Source organism: Rhinoraja longicauda, chromosome 8, assembly GCF_053455715.1.
Source record: "Rhinoraja longicauda isolate Sanriku21f chromosome 8, sRhiLon1.1, whole genome shotgun sequence".
In the NCBI taxonomy this organism is placed as follows: Eukaryota; Metazoa; Chordata; class Chondrichthyes; order Rajiformes; family Arhynchobatidae; genus Rhinoraja; species Rhinoraja longicauda.
This window is the reverse complement of record NC_135960.1, coordinates 50090281-50110083: the sequence shown is the minus strand read 5'-3', so window position 1 is coordinate 50110083 and position 19803 is coordinate 50090281. Positions and strand designations below refer to the sequence as shown.

Genomic DNA, 19803 nt, shown 5'->3' with positions numbered 1-19803 from the left:
AATGAGTACAAGCCTGTAGTCAAAGTCTAACTCCAGGATCTATGAAGTGTGATGTAAAGCAATCGGAAGCGCATTATATTAGTGTACCTGCACATCACTGCAGGTCACAGTCCAGTCAGCTACAAACGAGTCTTGTGTTTACATGCTTGGACACGTGCTTATCTTTGTTTACAATCAACTAGTTTGTAATGTTCGGAAATTATAGATTCTCATAATGTTGACTACTTAAGAAATAATTCATTATGGACTGCCTCGGAAATATCCAGTTGTAACATTAAACTGACCTGGTATTTTACAGTGACCAATTCAAACTTAAACTAGTTTAGTTTAGTTTAAATTAGTGTAATGTGTACAGAGGTACAGTGAAAAGCCTGTTTGTTGCTGCTACCCAGTCAGCGGAAAGACTATATACAATTACAATCAAGGCGTTTACAGTGTATAGATACAGGTTAAAGGGAATAACATTTAGTGCAAGACAAAGTCCAGTAAAGTCCGCTTAGAGATAGTCTGAGGGTCCCCAACGAGGTAGATGGAAGCTCAGGTAGTTGGTCATAGGATGGTTCAGTTGCCTGATAACAGCTGGGATGAAACTATCCCTGAATCTAGATTATTTTGAAATAATCTGCTTGCTAACAGTATTTCACTTTAAGGCACTAAAGTGACGTATCAGATTCTGACATCATTATGTTATGTTTCTTGGTGCACACACTTGGTTGCTAAACTATAAAAAATGGCTGGTCGAACTGGAATCTCGGACAGATGCAAGGCTCCTCAACTGCTTTAGTTGGTACAGGAACTATTTCATAGTGGAACAAAGATTATAGGTATGATCAAATCACAAACAGCTGTAACATGTGGCATATGCTGATCTCTAACAGGTGTTCTGGTTGTAAGGTTTTGGAAATAAAAGCCATATTCTTTTTTTTAAATCCACGGCATTCAAATGTTAAAAATATCTGGCAAAATTTAAAACAACGAATACCAGAATGAAAGTTTAATTACCGTTAGTTTCAAATCTAATTTTACTTTCTAAACTCCTTTTGTGATTGCAGTAATATATGCTGCAGACCCTTAAACAATTAATTTCCAAATGTTCCTACTTTCCCTTGGATTACAAGGTCATCCTAGGTCATATTAAGTGTCTGAATTGATTGATAGTCAATCACTTCTGATTTTGAACCAGCGACATTGAAGACATGGCAGAAAATAATTTTGGCAAGAAATCAGAGTACTTTGTTAATTGTAAATCAAACTTTAAGTTAAATTCAAATGCAATACCTTATGTCACAAATGATTCTGAACTGATAGTTAGTGATCTACATGGTTTTATAAAATGTTGTTTATCACAGTTTAAATTCTGAGCTACTTTTAGGGGAAAAAAGGTTCCACGGCCTTGATTGTGATCGGTGATCAAATATCAGGTGTAAATGTCTGTGTACTTATTTCAGGAATCGATTCTTTCATATTTTGCTACTTAATATAACTGCTGCTAGAATTTCAGACTGTTACTTTACTACAAAACCTTGTTCCAGGGAACAGCATTGCCAAGTTGGAGAATGGTAGGATAGATGACGGATAACCCAGAAACAGCCACACATACTGCAAACTGTAAATTAATATTCCCCTCAAATGAATCAGTGGAACAAAATAATTCTGAAAGGATTGTTGTGTTGCAATGTTATGTTTGGAACATTTTGTTTATTGACAGTCATGTAACTTTAGGCATTATTTTCATGTAATTAAGGTCATTTTAAATATTCCTTAATAGCATCTAAAGCACATAAGACTAATAAAGAGCAATTACTAAAAGTTGGGAGGGAGAAGAAACAAGTTCTGTTGTTTTTAAAGTGAACGTGTGTGTGTATATCAGACTTTTGATATCTTTTGTATTATGGGAGCTCATCCATATGTCGAGGGGGTTCATAAATTGGGTGTTCAGAACCCGGGGAAGCCTGTAACTAACTACATTTTACAGTTGATCATTACACCCAAACTGGAACTGTTAGTAATAATTTGGGTTTAGAGTTTAGTTTTATTATTGTCATGTGTACTGTGGTACAGTGAAAAGCTTTATTATGCATGCTATCCAATCAAATCAGCTAACACTATACATGAATACAAACAAGTTCAACTCATATCCAATAGGTAGGGTAATGCAAAAGATACCGAGTGCAGAATATAGTTCTCAGCCAGTTCCAAGGTTAAAGTAAATTCAATGCAAGCACACAAACTGAGACAATCAAACAGATGATACAGAGGAAACTCATGAGCTGGCTTGTGCGATTGGTAATAATCTTAAGCCAGTGAATAAATTTATCCTTCAGTGTAGGGCAGTAACAATGAACACTGAACCTTTTGATCGAATGCAGTGGGCCGGATTTGCTCTAGCTTGTTTTTACACCGCTCCCACCCTTGCACTTTCCCTATGGCTCCATTTACTTTCTGCAGCTCTGTGACTGTAGTTATCCTGGTGTGCTAGCTGCAGCAGCTAATATGCAGAATGGGGTATACTGCAGGTTACGGCTGCTTCTCAGCCTGTGGATCTTGAGGCCCCATCTCTCGAGAGCCTGATGTCTTTTGATAACTCATAGTTGTTGAAGGTTCTTGAAGAATTTTCGAATCTCTCTGAAAATCAAAGACAGTTAAAAACTGTTCAAATGGATTAAAAAACTAAGAACATAAATATAATTTTAATAAGTAGAAAACATTAAATGAATTTAATTGAAAAAAATGCTAGAAATTAACTAAACAAATTCAGCTTCAGCAAGTTTTTAATGAACAAAGTACTTGTCTGAAGAAAGGTCCCAACCCGAAACATCGCCTACCTCAGATGCTGCTGCTGAATATTGAACTATTGAATCTGGATGTTACATTTTTCAGGCTCCTATACCTTATTCCCGATGGGAGGAGTGAAATGCGAGTGTGGCCAGGGTGGTGTGGGTCCTTGATGATGCTGGCTGCCTTTTTGAGGCAGTGACTCCTGTAAATCCCCTCAATGGTGGGGAGGTCAGTACCCGCCATGATGGACTGGGCAGTGTTAACCACTTTTTGCAATCTTCATCTTTTATTTTCAGCAAAAGGTCAGCAATCCTATTGAAATGAATGAGATGATTGCCTAGCATGCCAAGACCATCCCCGGTATGATACTGAGGAACAAGATGTGAAGTGCATCTGGCCACTCAGTTGTGGACACTTGTGCTCCATCCCCAGAGTGGAGCAAGAGGTCAGATTCCCTTGCACCTGACCTCCAGCTTATACCTGACTTCCCTGTGCAATTTGGGAACAAGCTGACCTGTGTGCTGCAGTTAGCTAGAGGTTCTCTACAGAACTGGCAGCTGAATGGCAGTATGTTCTGGCTCAATGTGGGATCAAAGAAAAGCTTTCTGAAAAAAAATGATTGCGCCTAGAATGAGCATCGAGAAAGGAACTTAGATATTAGCAAACAATTACATTAATGTAAAGTTTATTTTTAACACCAGTTGAAGAACGAGATTTATAAAGTTAAATGCCAACAATTGATTACATTGCTAGGAAACAAGGAAACTGTGTTGCGTGCGTATTATGATATGCTTTTGGTGCAGTGTTCTTTTTAGAAGAGTGAGGTCTGTGCTCTCCAAGGACATTTGAGGTGTATAGAATTGTGATACAGCTTCATTGACATCTTTCTTCTCTCTTCCAATATTTTTTTAATTTATGAGGACATTTTTTTGATTACTAGCATTGAACAGAGTTGGTAATTGTGCATAGATAGACACAAAAAGCTGGAGTAACTCAGCAGGACAGGCAGCATCTCTGGAGAGAAGGAATGGGTGACGTTTTGGGTTCAGACCCATGTCCATTGTTTATCTACTTTGCTGGAGAATACATGGTTCTCAATTCCAATGTACCACCTATCATGTTTCAATATCTACGATAGACACAAAGTGCTGGCGTAACTCAGCGGGTCAGCCAGCTTCTCTGGAGAAAATGGATGGCTGACCATTCTTCAGATATTTCTTCCAACCCAAAATGTCACCCACCCTTTTTCTCCAGAGATGCTGTCTGACCCGCTGAGTTACTCCAGCACTTTGTGTCTATCTTCAGTATAAACCAGCATCTGCAGTTCCTTTATACACATTTCAATTTCTTTTGGGTTGTGAGCATGTACTTTTGTTCACATGCAAGGAAGGAAAAATTGGATTTTGAGATAACCTAGCAATTAACTCAAAGGTGTGTAAAAGTGGAGACACAAAATGGAAATGCATCTTGTAATGAATGTAAACTAGGTTTTACTTTCAAATAATAAATTATTTGAACTTCTCAGGGCTTAATGAATTTGCATGGGAGTAGTGTACATGTTGTTTTACTGGGGGGGTCCAGTTGGTATTCTGAGGCCACATGGATGAGCATGGAAATCTTCAACTTCTTGAAAAGTGTTTAGGCTCTTGGTCCACCTATTATCTCATGTGGAGTTGATTGGCAGTTCACCAACTTGCTGTAGTTTCCCAGTTCGAAGGTCTGGGGATGAACTGGTACTTGTTTGAATCCAGAGCAGATTCAACAATCCAGTGACACTTGCAAGCTTCTGCAGGTACACCACAGAAAGCACACTGTCAGGTTGCATCACAGCCTGGTTTGGGAACAGCTCTGCCCAAGTCCGCAAGGAATTGCAGAGTTGTAGGTGTAGCCCAGTCCATCACATAGGCCAGACTTCCCACCGTTGACTCCATCTGCACTTTATGTTGCCTTGGAAAACATAGTCAAAGACTTGTCCTACCCCAGTCATTCTTTCTTCTCCCTGTTCCCATCCTGCAAAAGGTACAGAAACTTGAAAGTGCGCACCGCCAGACTGAGGCACAGCTACTGCCACTCCATTATCAGCCTTCTAAACAGTCCTTCCATACGGTATGATACTGTCTCATTTACCTCTATCCCATTGTGGATATTGGACTTTGTCTATGGAACTGATGCACTACAATGCTGAGAACTGTATTCTGCACTTTGCCACTTTGCTGTATCCACTTTACGTGAGTTTGACTTAATTGTATTTATAATATAGAGATGATCTGATCTGTTTGGCTAGCATGCAAGGATCTGTGTTGGGTCCACTGTTGTTTGTCATTTACATTAATGATCTGGATGATGGTGTGGCAAATTGGATTAGTAAATATGCAGATGATACTAAGATAGGTGGAGTAGTTGATAGTGAGGTAGATTTTCAAAGTCTACAGAGAGACTTAGGCCTTTTGGAAGGGTGGGCTGAAAGATGGCAGATGGAGTTTAATGCTGATAAGTGTGAGGTGCTGCATTTTGGTAGGACAAATCAAAATAGGATGTACAGGGTAAATGGTAGGGAATTGAGGAATGCAGTGGAACAGAGGGATCTGGGAATAACTGTGCATTGTTCCCTGAAGGTGGAATCTCATGTGGATAGGGTGGTGAAGAAGGCGTTTGGTATGCTTGCCTTTATAAATCAGAGCATCGAGTATAGAAGTTGGGATGTAATGTTGAAATTGTACAGGGCATTGGTGAGGCCGAATCTGGAGTATGGTGTGCAGTTCTGGTCGCCAAATTATAGGAAGGATGTCGACAAAATGGAGAGGGTACAGAGGAGATTTACTAGAATGTTGCCTGGGTTTCAGCACTTAGGCTACAGAGAGAGGTTGAACAGGTTGGGTCTTTATTCTTTGGAGCGTAGAAGGTTGAGGGGGGACTTGATAGAGGTTTTTTAAATTTTGAGAGGGACGGACAGAGTTGACGTGGGTAGGCTTTTCCCTTTGAGAGTGGGGAAGATTCCAACAAGGGGACATAGCTTCAGAATTGAGGGACAAAGGTTTAGGGGTAACATGAGGGGGAACTTCTTTACTCAGAGGGTTGTGGCTGTATGGAATGGGCTTCCGGTGGAAGTGGTGGAGGCTGGCTCGATTTTATTATTTAAGAGTAAATTGGATAGGTATATGGATGAGAGGGGATTAGAGGGTTATGGTCTGAGTGCAGGTAGATGAGACTAGGTCAGGGAGAATGGTCGGCGTGGACTGGTAGGGCCGGACAGGCCTGTTTCCATGCTGTAGTTGTTATATGTTATATGTTATAAGATAAAGCTTTTCACTGTACCTGGGTACACGTGACAATAATAAATCTAAACTTAAAAGTACTCCTTCCATCCTTTGGAGAAAAACTCGTGTGAAAGAAAAGCCAGTTAATATATGTATTTTTAATTAACTTAAACCTAAATGTGATAGAATATTTTTAAGTGAGTATCAGATAATTCACAAACAATTCAAGCTTTTTGACAGTTTTGAAGTCCAGTGGGCAAGATTTTGTCATTGTGCACAACGCATTTCTTGGGTATAGGGCTTTCCATGTACAGAAGGAGGGTGTAAACTCATGTTGTCCTCTGCTAAACAGGAATACACTCCAAGAACTTGCTTCACTTGAGTATGGTCAGGGGTGCAGAGTGGATCTTGCTACGGGGAGGGAGCTCATGGTGATGGATGTAACGTACCGTGGCTCTCCGCTCCGGCTGATTAATGTGTACGCCTCACCCATGCGGAGCGAGCAGCTGGCCATTCTCCAGCATTTCCCACCGCAGCTGCATCATTGATGCTGCTGGCCGCTCGTTCCGCCAGTGACATCAACTGCATCATTGATGCGGCAGCACCTCCAAGTTCCTGATGGAGATGGTCAAAGACGCAAAGCTGCGCAATGCCTTCAGCGACCCTGCAGGTGGGTCCTAGCTGCGGTTCACCTGGTTGAGACTGGATAGTTCAACCCGGTCCCGGATAGACTTCCTCTTCACATCGAGGGCCGTCACGGTCAGACACACCGACCTCACATGTTGTTCTCTGACCACTGCCTCCTTCAGGCTTCCTGTCACCTACATGAGGGCCGGAAGGCAGGCAGAGGGACGTGGAAGTTAATTGTGGAGCTGTTGACCCCAGAGAATGTTGAGGAGCTAAAGAGGGACTACCAATGTTGGAGAACTGTGAAGCCCCTGTTTGACCCCCCCCCCCCACACTCAGGTGGGAAGCAACCAAGGAGAACATCAAGAAGTTCTTCGTCTCCAAAGGAGTTCAGAGAGCAAGACAGAGTCAGAGGGAATTGTGTCAAATCCAGACAGATTTGCAGCAACTGCTCCTTCTGCAGTTGAGAGGGGTGGATGTGAGGGAGGAACTTAGAGAGTTGAAGGGCCGGCAAGCTCGGCTCTTTACCTCAGAATCCTCCAAGATCATGTTCCGGTCCAGGGTCCGCCATGTGGAGCAGGATGAGACGTGCTCACGTTTCTTCTTCCATGAGGTTCACAGGGGGAGCTCTGTGATCAACAGCCTTAGGGAGGAGGACGGGTCGGTAACATCCTTGCAAACAGACATGCTGATGATCTGCAGATCCTTTTATAAGGTTTTGTATGACAGAAAGGCTACAGACAGCACCGCCTCCCAGAACTTCCTGTCCTCTATCACGGAGGTCTTGGAGGACAGCAAGTGGGGGAGTCTGGACCAACCACTGACCCTGGAAGAGCTGACTGGCTCCATCCGTTCCTTTGATTCGAGTAAAACTCCTGGAAGCGATGGTTTACCGGCCGAGTTGTATTTGGCTCTGTGGAACTGGGTGGGCCCGGACCTGCTGGAAGTGTACAATGACATGCTTCTAGCCGGCAGCATGTCAGACTCTATGAGGAAGGGCAGCATCACCCTAATCTACAAGCAGAAGGGGGATATGAATGATATAAGGAATTGAAGACCCATCACATTGTTGATTGTAGATTACAAGATCCTGTCTAAGGCCATCGCCAACCGGGTCAAGTCTGCTCTGGGATGGGCGATCCACCCGGACCAAATCCACCCAGACCACCCGTACCTGGCAGGAAAATCTCAGGCAGCCTGGTGCTACTGAGTGATACCATTGCCTACGTGCAACACAGATGGGTGGATGCCTGCCTGGTCAGCTTGGACCAGGAGAAATCCTTCGACAGGATATCGCACAAGTACATGAGGGACGTGCTGTCCAAAATGGGCTTTGGGGAGGGAATCAGGAATTGGATCCAACTGCTCTACACCGATATCTGTAGTGCAGTCCAAAACTTTTTCAGTCAGAGTTGTAAATCTGTGGAATTCTCTGCCTCAGAAGGCAGTGGAGGCCAATTCTCTGGATGCTTTCAAGAGAGAGCTAGTTAGGGTTCTTAATAATAGCGGAGATCAGGGGGTATGGGGAGAAGGCAGGAATGGGGTACTGATTGTGAATGATCAGCCATGATCACATTGAATGGCGGTGCTGGCTCGAAGCGACGAATGGCCTACTCCTGCACCTATTGTCTATTGTCTATTGTCTAATTCAGTTTTAATTCTTTGAATTCAATGAAAGTTTAGAAAAATGGAAAGCAAGATCATAACTTGATAACAAGATAAAGAACATAACTTTTGGCATAATTGTTTCTATATATGTGTGTATATATGTATGTATGTGTGTGTGTATATATATGTGTGTGTGTCTATATGAGATAGAGATAGAGATATATAAATGCAGGGCGAAGGCCGTGGACGCCAACAGAATTAACAAGCTCATCAAGAAGGCTGGCTCCATCCTGGGAGTGGAGTTGGATTGAGTGAAATGAGTGTGTGGTCATGGTGGTATCGGTCTCAAATGATGCCGGCTGCCTTTTTGAGGCAGCGACTCCTAGAAGTCCCTAGTGGGGAGGTCAGTACCAGTGATGGACAGGGCAGTGTTCACCACTTTTTGCAGTTTTTCAGTTAATGCCCCATTACAGTATCATATCATATCATATCATATACATACAGCCGGAAACAGGCCTTTTCGGCCCTCCAAGTCCGTGCCGCCCAGTGATCCCCATACATTAACACTATCCTACACCCACTAGGGACAATTTTTACATTTACCCAGCCAATTAACCTACATACCTGTACGTCTTTGGAGTGTGGGAGGAAACCGAAGATCTCGGAGTAAACCCACGCAGGTCACGGGGAGAACGTACAAACTCCTTACAGTGCAGCACCCGTAGTCAGGATCGAACCTGAGTCTCCGGCGCTGCATTCGCTGTAAAGCAGCAACTCTACCGCTGCGCTACCGTGCCGCCCGTAGCCAGATATCCCAGAATATAAAAAGTACATGAAACAAATAGCATGGTGTTTACAAAGCCAGTGATTTATCTCATAGAAACATAGAAAATAGGTGCAGGAGGAGGCCATTTGGCCCATCTCCAGCAATAATCTATTAACATTTAATTCACTCCAATGTTTCTGCAGAAATAAGTATGTAATGGAGACATTTCAAAAATAAAGGATGCTAGTCAAATCGCTTTCTGCATGAATGCTTAAAAACAAGTCATCACCAGTGTTTACACAAGTTCAATTGTAATTAGGATGTAACCCCCTCATTCAACAGATTTACATTGTCTTCTGATTTGGTTTGTGTCTTATTATCTGCTGCAATACATGTTGCATCTTTTGATTTGATTTTGAAAATAAGAAGGTAGTTATGTTAATTTGCAACTGTTTGATGATCTATAATTAATTTTATCATTTGTTTTTTTGGTTGAATTAAAAGCAGTGAAATAAATGACATGTATATTTATTTTTTGTAAAGTTTCCCATTATATTGAAATGGCATTCACTGAAAGTACTTTCCTATATTTTATTGATTGGGTGCCAAGATTCACTTTTATGCCCTTGGCAATAATATAATCATGTTCACTCATACACAAAATTATTATTTGCTACACATAAAAACTAAGATCATTTCTCGCAGTTAAAATCAGTCTCGCATGACTTCTCCAGTTTAAAGTCAAATCTCCAAAGCAATTAGTATATTATTTTAAAACAAAAATAGAATTAAGAAATGTTCTTTGTTTACTTAACAAGATGGAGTTTAATGTAAATTAAACCATATTTTTAGTTGTACCATACAAATGCTCTCAGATCAATAAAAAGTAAACCCCTGTGCTAATCCATGTAAATTGGGATTTTTCTAACTATATTTTTGTTTGCTAAATGTGTATTCAGATTGTATGTAATGGCAAATCCAAGAGAATGTAGACACAAAATGCTGGAGTAACTCTGCAGGTCAGGCAGCATCTCTGGAGAAAAGGAATAGGTAATGTTTCGGGTCAGAACCCTTCTTCAGATTTGCAGAAATGTCGGAGAGATGAGGAGAACTTCTTCAAAGTAGGCATACCTTGAGGACCTTTGCAATGGAGCAGACAAAATGTGTAGGAAAGAACAGCAGATTCTGGTTAATATGGAAGATAGACACAAAATGCTGGAGTAACTCAGCATCTTGGAATAGGTGACGTTTTGGGGAACCTCTCTTCAGACTCTGAAGAAGGCTTCCATCCAGATGAATATGTTGCAAAGGATGGCCCAGTAAGATATGAATTTATCCTTGTGATTATTATTTGGTTCCTGGTCTCAGTTGTGTGAGCAGAGGAGTTTAAGAGGCAATGGTGAGATCTACATGATACCTACATTAAATGATACAAAGTACGTGCTTGGGAACAATTTCTCCATCTCCTCCTATGAGTAAGATCGAGTTTTTTATATGTTGACCTACTCCATTGTGATTGGTTAAAAAAGACCCTTACTGAGATGCACCGTATCCAAAAATTATTTGGAGTCATCAAAAATTATTTTTCTATGGGGGCATTCATGCACCAACTTTAACGTTACAGCGCTGCAATTAGCATGTCATTGCAACTATTAAATTGTTATGTAAATGGGGCCTAATGCAAGGAATATCAGACTGCACATTTTGGAATTTAACATCTGAACTCTTTGCAAATCGCAGCATAACCATTCCTGTATGGGTTGGATTAAAATATGTACAGTAGATGATACTTAGAATTTTGACAGAAAAATTTGCAGATTATTCTATGTTTTGAAGTGAAATTACAAATCGGATATTACGCTTAGAAATAATGCAAAAATTGCGTTAGGGAAAGGTATGTTTTTCCAACTGGTCTCTGCACACACACTCCAATCATCATGACATAAATCCTCATACATCTTAATTCAACAATAGTCAGTATAAGGTAAAAGCTACAATGACAAATTCACGTTCTGCTTATTAGATTAAATATTAATGCATTCTAAATGCGCAATAATTTGTCTGGCAAGTGAGCATAATGAATGTGTACAGTTTAGAGCTTATACGCATTTCCTACAACCTCCACGTGTAATCACGTTCATACAACTGGAGAAATAGCATTTCTATAAACATAAGTTAGTGTGGATTGAAAATGCAGAATATAATCAGAATAGTATTGTACCTGTACATACAATTGTCAATGTACGAATCAATTTTATTGTTCATCTCAGTTGAAGAGAAATCTTAGGTTCATACTTATCATTATCCAAAGCAGAATGCTGTGCCTTTAATACTCAGAATTTTGTCTCCTTTTAGTTCATAAAAATGAACTGAAGTTTTGTGCATTGTTTAACTCTGTAGATAATGCATACATAGTCTCTTGTCAATTATCAATTGTAATTATATATCTTCATTCTTGTCTAAATTTTATTTGAAGTTTAGAACAACAGTGGTGAATGTGTACAAAGAGCACGAAGAAAAATTCCTGCACATTTCTTGTTGAATTGTTTATTGAAATTGGTAATGCTAGAGTCAAAAATTCTAACAACCACACTCTCTCACACTTACCTGAGAATATCAATTATTAGATGATTGTATTTCTTGCTTTATTTTCAGGTTGACTTTGACTCTTGCTTGCAGCCAAGGAACGTGAATGCATATTGTATTTAATGAGCTTAAACAAGGAATATAGAAATGGTGTATTAATCAATGTGTAATCTTGTAATTTATACAAAAATGTAATGCTTTCATGCGGAAGTTGACAAAGCATTGTTTACATGTGCTACTTAAAAAACAGTAATGTGTTATTAACATTGGATGTATTAGACACAGTGTTTACATAAATACCTACATGTATTTAATATAAACTCTGTTTAATATATTTTGAATGAAATTGAACTACATTTATGATCCATTATATCATTATTACTGAATGTTTTGCTAATACTTTGTCAATCGTATTCCTATAGTAAAGAAAACTAGTCTTTTATGTTTTTCAAACATTTATTTTGATTGAGATGAAAACTTTGTGCCATTAGATATAAAGTATTTTGACTTCTGCTGTTCTAATTGAAAATAAGTAGAAACTTCCCTTGGTTTACTCATCAGGTGAGCCGTTTATTTATATTTAACACATTCAGCAAACTACTATAATTTTCAAATGAGTATGTATTTGTGACATATTTATTGTTAGACAGTCCTTCATACCAATCAATGTTTCAGTAAAAGTATTAAGCTAAATAAAATGATGAACGGAATGACAAGTTGTTTTCTATTCATTGGCATTTTAATGATGCCTATATGTCAATAGCAATATATTTGCTAGATTAGTTGTGCTATTTATGATTTAGTTCTACCATCAAATATTCAGTTCAATTTTCTAAATCGGCAAGCAGGTATGTGTCTTATTAAGATATTTCTTGAGGCACATAGCGTATGATAGAAGGCCCGTTTAACCAAACATCAAAGGAAAGCCTAGCTTTATACACCCCAGGTCTCTGCTCTTTTTTTCTTTCAGAGGACTGTTACCAATCTACCTATACAAATTGCATTCATTGAAATAAAATTCAGCTAACACAATTTTTTTTAAATGCAGGTTCCATAAAAACGTCCACATCATTTTTTTAACTTTTGAGGAATTGTAACGTGAAATTTCACCGATTTGGAAATCACAAAAGCTTGGTTCTGTTCCACGGTTATTAAACTATCTGTGTGAAATTTCAGCTTTATCAAACTGGAAAGATGAAGTTATGATTTATAGGTTTGCTTTAGAATGTTTCTAACATATAAACTGTGTAGACCAAATTGTCTGAGGAAGACAGGATTATCTTTGATGTTTACTGCTGAGATTTGAAAATAATTTTCATTTAAAAAGCTTTTTCTTAGCTATAATTTCCATGTAGTTTTTTCCCCCCCAATTCGGAACTCATTCATATCTTTATACCAGTTTTTATAAAGGACGTTTTAAAATAATAAGACAAGTGAGAAAAAAAATCCAAGTTAAATGCATTAACTTGGCAGTAGCCTGGCACAGCGTGAATCTCCCATCTCACAACGACTGAATCTGGAGCCGTGGGAGAGGACTTGGCGCTCTAATCCCTTCAAAAGAGCCGCTCCATTTAAAACTATGCAAGTCTCAAAAGTCTTTGAGAGGACACCGATTGTTGCTACAGGAAAGGATGATAAAGATCTCTGTGTGTTATCGTTTAGAAGGATTTCGTTTGCAATGTGCACACAATTGAAGTTAACGAGTGCTGTCAGGATCATGTTACCTGAACGAGGACCTCAGCCGTGTTTTTTTAAACTTTTTAAGTTAACCCAATAAGTAGCCTTTCTAAACGCTAGTCATCACGTTATGCTTTGATATCCAGATATCGGTATGTATCCCACGTCTGACGCTACGACTTGTAACAGCAAAACCATATTGAGTATAAACCCACAAACTATTTACATGCAGCCAAACATGATGTATGACATGCTCCCTCATTTTTAAACATACCTTGGTTTCAGGTTCACTGGTCTTGTATGTCTAAAACATAGAGCTGAAATGCCCAATTAAACGGAAAAAAATATTTCCACTTATCAAAGTGACTGATTATAATCGCCATACTTAACATATTTAAAATATGTATGGCTTGCCATTCTCGCTTTGTCCTAAGCTGTTGATAATTGTGTTTACTTGAAAACCTCTACAGAAGAATACAATTGCTTTCGTAAAGAGATGAACTAGTGACCGAATCCACTGGAAGTGTTGGGATGGAAGGTTTGAAAAACTGCTTAAGGCGGAGATCAGGCGGAGAAGAGAGAAATTGTTTCCACTTTCCGTGAACCGAGTTGCCCCGCCTCCGCAGCCACCACTTTAAGGGACGTAACAGAGCTATCATCAGCCTTCAGTGCGCGCCTCTGATCTCTGCACACTGGTCTCAAACTTAACGGGTACAGAAAGGGATAGTTCTAAAGGGGCTGACAGTTATACAGTTACCATTTCTTAACTGTTTTGATTAATCAGCTTCAGAGGTATTGAAGCTTTTATATTGTTAAACTAGTAAAATACACCATAAAAGTTTAAAGTTAGCACGGAATATTCGCTCATAAATCATCCATCTAATTGATCTTAACGAAGTTGCTTTGATTTGTATCTGTGCCATATAATGTGCATAGCGGGAGCTGCACATACCTCAACGTCAAGATGCTCATTGCAAACTTGCTTGAAGAAATAAATGTTGAACTTCTATTCCCAACGCTATAATACAATGATACCTTGACAACATTGGCGGGGATGATCGGGGCGGGGTTGCATTTTATCTACGTTCTCCTAACTCGCCTATAAAAGTAATAGTCTACTGAAATGTAACTGTCTCTGGTGTGGAGGATATTTTCGCAAGTTTAATACATGGCGTGCCTGCAATATTGCCCCTGTCTGCAAAGAATTTCATTAAACTTTTTTTCGAAGTCAGCAACTCTTTTTCTCCTTTAAACTGCGAGGAGTGGTTTATGCTGTTCTTGATGCCGTGATTTATCTTCAATCGCTTTTATTTGCGAAAAGTCATCAACACAGTAATGTTGGAACAGATTTCCGAGAGATAACAAAGACACATTGTCACTTACGGCTGTGCAACAAATCCTTAATTACAAAAAAATAGATCATATGACTTAAACATCCAATCGAACGGTCTCCTGGCGGCAGCATTGCTTTGATCACGTAAATCCAATTATTTGTGTATATACATTTCCCACATAGTGATTACTTCATTAATTGTCCCGCCTTTATCTCCTCCTTTACCATCCCCCCTAATAATCAGTTCTTTTATACATACCAACAAACACGCCATAGGAGCTTTGTGTATTCAAAGGATTTGGTTTCCCTTCTGAAAGACCCGCTATTCTTTGATGATTGGGCAGCGGCAAACTTCAAAGCCATAAATCTTCCCCCTGACTGGCTGGCGGTCTACCAAAGTCTTATCAAATTCTAAGAAGTGATCCCTCGACCACAGATATTCCAAGGATATCTCAGAATAGCAGGCGGAGGAAAGAAAACGCTCCATGCGGCTGATTTCCCTTTAGTGCTGGTTGAAACATCGAATCGCGCTTCCTTTCAACGGGGAATGGCTGCGGTAGCTGTTCTACGCAGTGATTCCCTGCAAGCATTTCTCCAGGTCAGTATTTTTTTAACAAAAACATTTAACTAGTGGTATCATTATAGTTTAGGTTGTTCGTCTTTTGAATCTGATATGGGATAATTATCGAACTTACATCAAATGCTTTGAAGAAAGTTTGGACAATTTTACTGCAATCTTCACTTCAATTAGATAACTTTTCTCTCTCTTTCTCTCTCATTTCCCTGTTAAGGACCGGACCCCAAATTCTTCCCCCGAATCGGCCAAGCAGACCCCGCTGGCTCTCTTGGCCGCAACATGTAACCGGATCGGACAGGCTGGCTCAGTGCACACTGATTTCTTCCAGATCCCATACGACCCGTCCCTGAGTTCTCCGTCTCGCATCTTCCACCCCTGGAGTAACGAGTTCCCTTCCAACCACGGCGGGATGCCGTCCCACCACAGCCTGGCTCTCACCCCTCCCAAAGTTCATCAGCTACCGCCTCATCTCCAGGCGCCCTACGGGTCGCACGAACTTCCTCTCACCCCACCCGCGGAGCCGTCTTACCCGTTCGAGTTGTCCCCCGTCAAGATGCTGCCGTCGTCCATGCAGACCTTGGCTTCCAGCTGCCAACCCACCTATGTGCCCGCCGTCACCTATGGCGCATCGAATCCTATCAGCTCAGCCATGTCAGGGTTCGTCCCGACTGGATCCACTTTACTTCCACACCAGCACCGGCACCGGCACATGCCTCCCAACCAAGTGGAGGACATCCCATGGTGGAGCATTCAGCAGAACAACAGCGTCAGTCACTCCACGTCCATCCCTCATCATCGCTTCCCTCTGCAACGTTCCTTGGTTTTGGGCCATTCAGACTTCGCCCAGTATCAGACTCAGATCGCTGCTCTCCTGCACACCAAGTCTCCCCTGGCGACTGCCCGGAGGTGCAGGCGGTGCCGCTGCCCAAACTGCCAGTCGTCGAGTAGCAGCGACGAACCCGGCAAGAAGAAGCAGCACATCTGCCACATCCCGGGATGTGGGAAGGTTTACGGCAAGACGTCTCACCTAAAGGCTCACCTGCGGTGGCACACTGGCGAGAGGCCCTTCATCTGCAACTGGTTGTTCTGTGGCAAAAGTTTCACTCGGTCGGACGAGCTGCAGAGACACCTGAGGACTCACACTGGGGAGAAACGCTTTGCATGCCCGGAATGTGGCAAAAGGTTTATGCGAAGCGACCATCTGGCCAAGCACGTTAAAACACATCAAAACAAAAAAACTAAACTGGGAGTCGAAAATGTGAAAAGGGAAGACGGAAGTATGTGAGGGCGCAAGTGAACAGAGGGGAACAAACTGTAACAAAATGAGGGCTATTGATGCAACTGATTGAATTGGTGGTGCAATATCCTTGGAAAAAGAGAGGACTATTTAAAATGTATAGACGAATTTATCGTAAATACTTTCTGACAAACATGCTTCAGTTAATTTCACAGTTGGTACCTATGCTTCAATATGAAGTTGTATATATTTATAGAGATGTTAAATAATAAAAGCTGTTTAATTTTGGGATTGAAACCGAGTCCTTGGTGAAAGATCAAATCCGCTGTGCTTAGAGTACTTAATAGCTTTGATCGAATGAACATGTTTTGTCTTTATTCTAGCTCAATGGGAAGTTTCAGCATGCTTTTTAAACTTCACACTGCTGTATACTGGACCGACCTTCCACTGCGTGAAAAATAAAAGTCCGTTTGGCTTAAATTAAACTGCTCCCCACCGAGTCGGACTGACTTGATCTCTTGTGTTTGTTCTTTTAAAACTCTTTCATATATCTTCATTAATTACTCAAACTCCGCTAAACGTTTTAAAACCGTGAAAACCGAAAAATAAACTCAATTACAATTTCATTCTGTTTGCTTGCATTTTACTAACATCTTTCTATCCGTGCTTGCCATGTTACGTTGTTTGTAGCAGTAGCTCCGGAAACTTGTTATGCTACAATCACAATTTGCAAGATGGTGTTTTATGGGGCTATTTTCGAATTCTTATTGTGAATTTTATTAGTTTGAGGAAACATTCGCTTAGATTTTTATAGGAAATATCAATCCATTTACTTTGTTGCTTACATTGCCTTGTTAAATATCCTGGTTTAAACTTTTTAAGGAAGAAAATCTCCATTGTGTATGCCCGTGTTGGTATTACGGTTTGGGCAATTGAAATTGTACGCCGGACTTCCTCAGCAAAATAATGTCTAACAGTAAAATGAGAAGCCACTATGTGTGGTTTGTGCACAGTATATCTATTTAAAATTGAAAACGATTACTCTCAAGTTAAACGATTCTACAGCAATTTTGCATGGCTGGAATATCTTCTGTTGATCCAAAATGAAATTGTCACCATCCCACACTAGGTGCAAAGTAGATACATCAGCCTTTGCATGAAGATCACTTCAAAGACCCGCACGCTGCCAGCATTCTGTGGCGTCATTTTACCCAGCGCTCAAATGATTAATTGGGGGGGGGGGGGGAGAGAGTCAATGGCTGAGATTTTTTTAAGGTGCGACAATTCACGATTATTTTTATGATTGTTTCTTGTTCTCTTGGTGTGGATGGGATTCTCTAGAAACTTATGTTTAACGGATGTGTTCTCAGCGTATTCGAAAGAAAGTAAGAACTATAGAGTAAAGTTATAAGGATTTGTCTCTTATTTTTTCAGGCTTGTTTATTTAGTTAAATTAAAGTATATCTTTAAAATGATGAATTTTCTTTCTTACAGTTAATGCGTGCCATTCTAAATGGATCAAGGCGATTTGCAATGTCATTTCATCCTTACTATTTGTTTTCACCATGAGAGTCAGATTGAACCCAATGTAAACATTTTACTGACTGCAATGTGTAAATTGTTCATCTCTGTTTACAAAGATGACGGACAGATAGAATGCTTTGTTTCTGGCCGCACAAGAGAGTAGTCAACAGATTCAAGTACATTTTACAAGGAGACATTGGTTTAATTGTTATAAGAAGCTGGAGTGGTGTTGTGTTGGAATGAAATAGTAACAGGCTAAGAATTTTCTGCCGCCAACTTTCACATTGATAGTCAATGTATTAACAGCTAATTCTATCAAGTTTATGTGAACCAGAACCCGTCATTTTTGTATTTTTGTAAATTCACATGATCTATCATGAAATATACACGTTTAATTTCTACAGCGACGGTAAGTAAGATATACATTAATAAATGCTCTGTGTATATAAATAGTATGGATTAGTAACACGTTTCTTCATATGGATAGGTTTGTTCATATTTACGAATGTTGGTGTAAGATTAAGCAGTGAGATTATCCTCAATTCAGAAATATCTAAAACAATATACGACTTCGGAAAATGTATATTGCAAAATCGTTCTGGTAAGTTTTGTTTAAATGTAAGGGGCGTTTTCAAGGAAGTTTCGTGCAATGTGTAGGATTTCTGGATACACTGCCTTTAACGTAGATTTCTGAATTTTTCAATGTATTTTGGTCGTGATTCTTTTTTCTTGGTTACCATTAAATGTCTGAAGAAGGGTCTCGACCCGAAACGTCACCCATTCCTTCTCTCCAGAGATGCTGCTTGTCCCGCTGAGTTACTCCAGCTTTTTGTGTCTATCTTCGGTTTAAACCAGCATCTGCAGTTCCTTCTTCCACAAATCATTTTATTGATCTTTTACGGATTTGGCTTTAGATAAATAAACACGCTTTCCTCTTGGAAGGAGAATGTGATTGTGAGATTGTGTCTTTAGACGACTTTATGACTGTTTAGTTGGCTCAATCAAAGCAGAGGAAGTTGTAAATTTGGTTCCTGCGTTGACACTTCAATGTTCGTGGCAGTGGTCGAGCGCAGACACAGGATGCGTCCAGTTCCCATCGCCAGCAACATCCAATCTCCCGAACTGTCGTCCTTCAGCGAATTTTATGTTTCCAGATCAGTCACCGATCTTTGTGAACAGGTTTAGCTGTCTGGTCGTCAGATATACAATCTATACATGAAAGTCAATGAGAGCATCAGATGATTTGTAAACCAATTTGAGCTCCTTGATCAAATCCAGCCTTGACTAGGTGCTCCGGATAATTATTTGATAGGTTTTCCTTGGTGATTTCTTTCAAACGTTGTATGAAGTCCTTCACGCGGCAAATGTGATCACAGATCCTAAAACTTCACTCATCTCAGTTGATAAAACCTTCAAGGTTTGCCCTTGTTTACCATCTCGGGATCTCTCACGGCAGCGCTTTCAAATGCAAATGGCAGTTTACATCAAAAAAGTACCCTTAAATGTCAAAGCTTTTGAAGTTTTTTGTTGCATGACGGTTTCAAATACAACGATCGAGCTGATATATATTCTGAAGAAAGGTCTCACCCCGAAATGTCACCTATTCCTTTTCTCCAAAGATGCTGCCTGACTCGCTGAGTTACACCAGCTTTTTGTGTGTATCTTCCATATAAACCAGCATATATATATATTTAAAATGGAAAGAATGCCAACAAGTGCGAATGAAAATGTAGATAGCAGATTGGGCGTTAATACCTCTCGCCTAATACTGCATGTCGATAGTCAATTTCAACGCAGACCTGCCTGTCAAGTCAATGCACAGGGCACGGTACT

At 40.2% G+C, this 19803-nt stretch overlaps 2 protein-coding genes across 4 annotated transcripts in view; both read left to right on the top strand.

Annotated features, from left to right (window-relative positions):
• The window catches only part of myo3b (myosin IIIB), a 337839-nt gene extending 325858 nt beyond the window's left edge, over positions 1-11981 (top strand). For all 3 annotated transcript variants that reach the window (XM_078403918.1, XM_078403917.1, XM_078403919.1), the window contains one exon: positions 11692-11981. The gene's annotated coding sequence lies outside the window, so the exon portion shown is untranslated. The remainder of the gene's footprint in view (positions 1-11691) is intronic.
• Positions 11982-14877: 2896 nt separating this feature from the next.
• sp5a (Sp5 transcription factor a) lies at positions 14878-17135 on the top strand. Its single transcript, XM_078403927.1, has 2 exons — positions 14878-15230; positions 15424-17135. The coding sequence occupies exons 1-2, from the start codon at positions 15180-15182 to the stop codon at positions 16492-16494; spliced, it is 1122 nt and encodes a 373-aa protein (XP_078260053.1). The 5' UTR covers positions 14878-15179; the 3' UTR covers positions 16495-17135.
• Positions 17136-19803: the final 2668 nt, after the last annotated feature.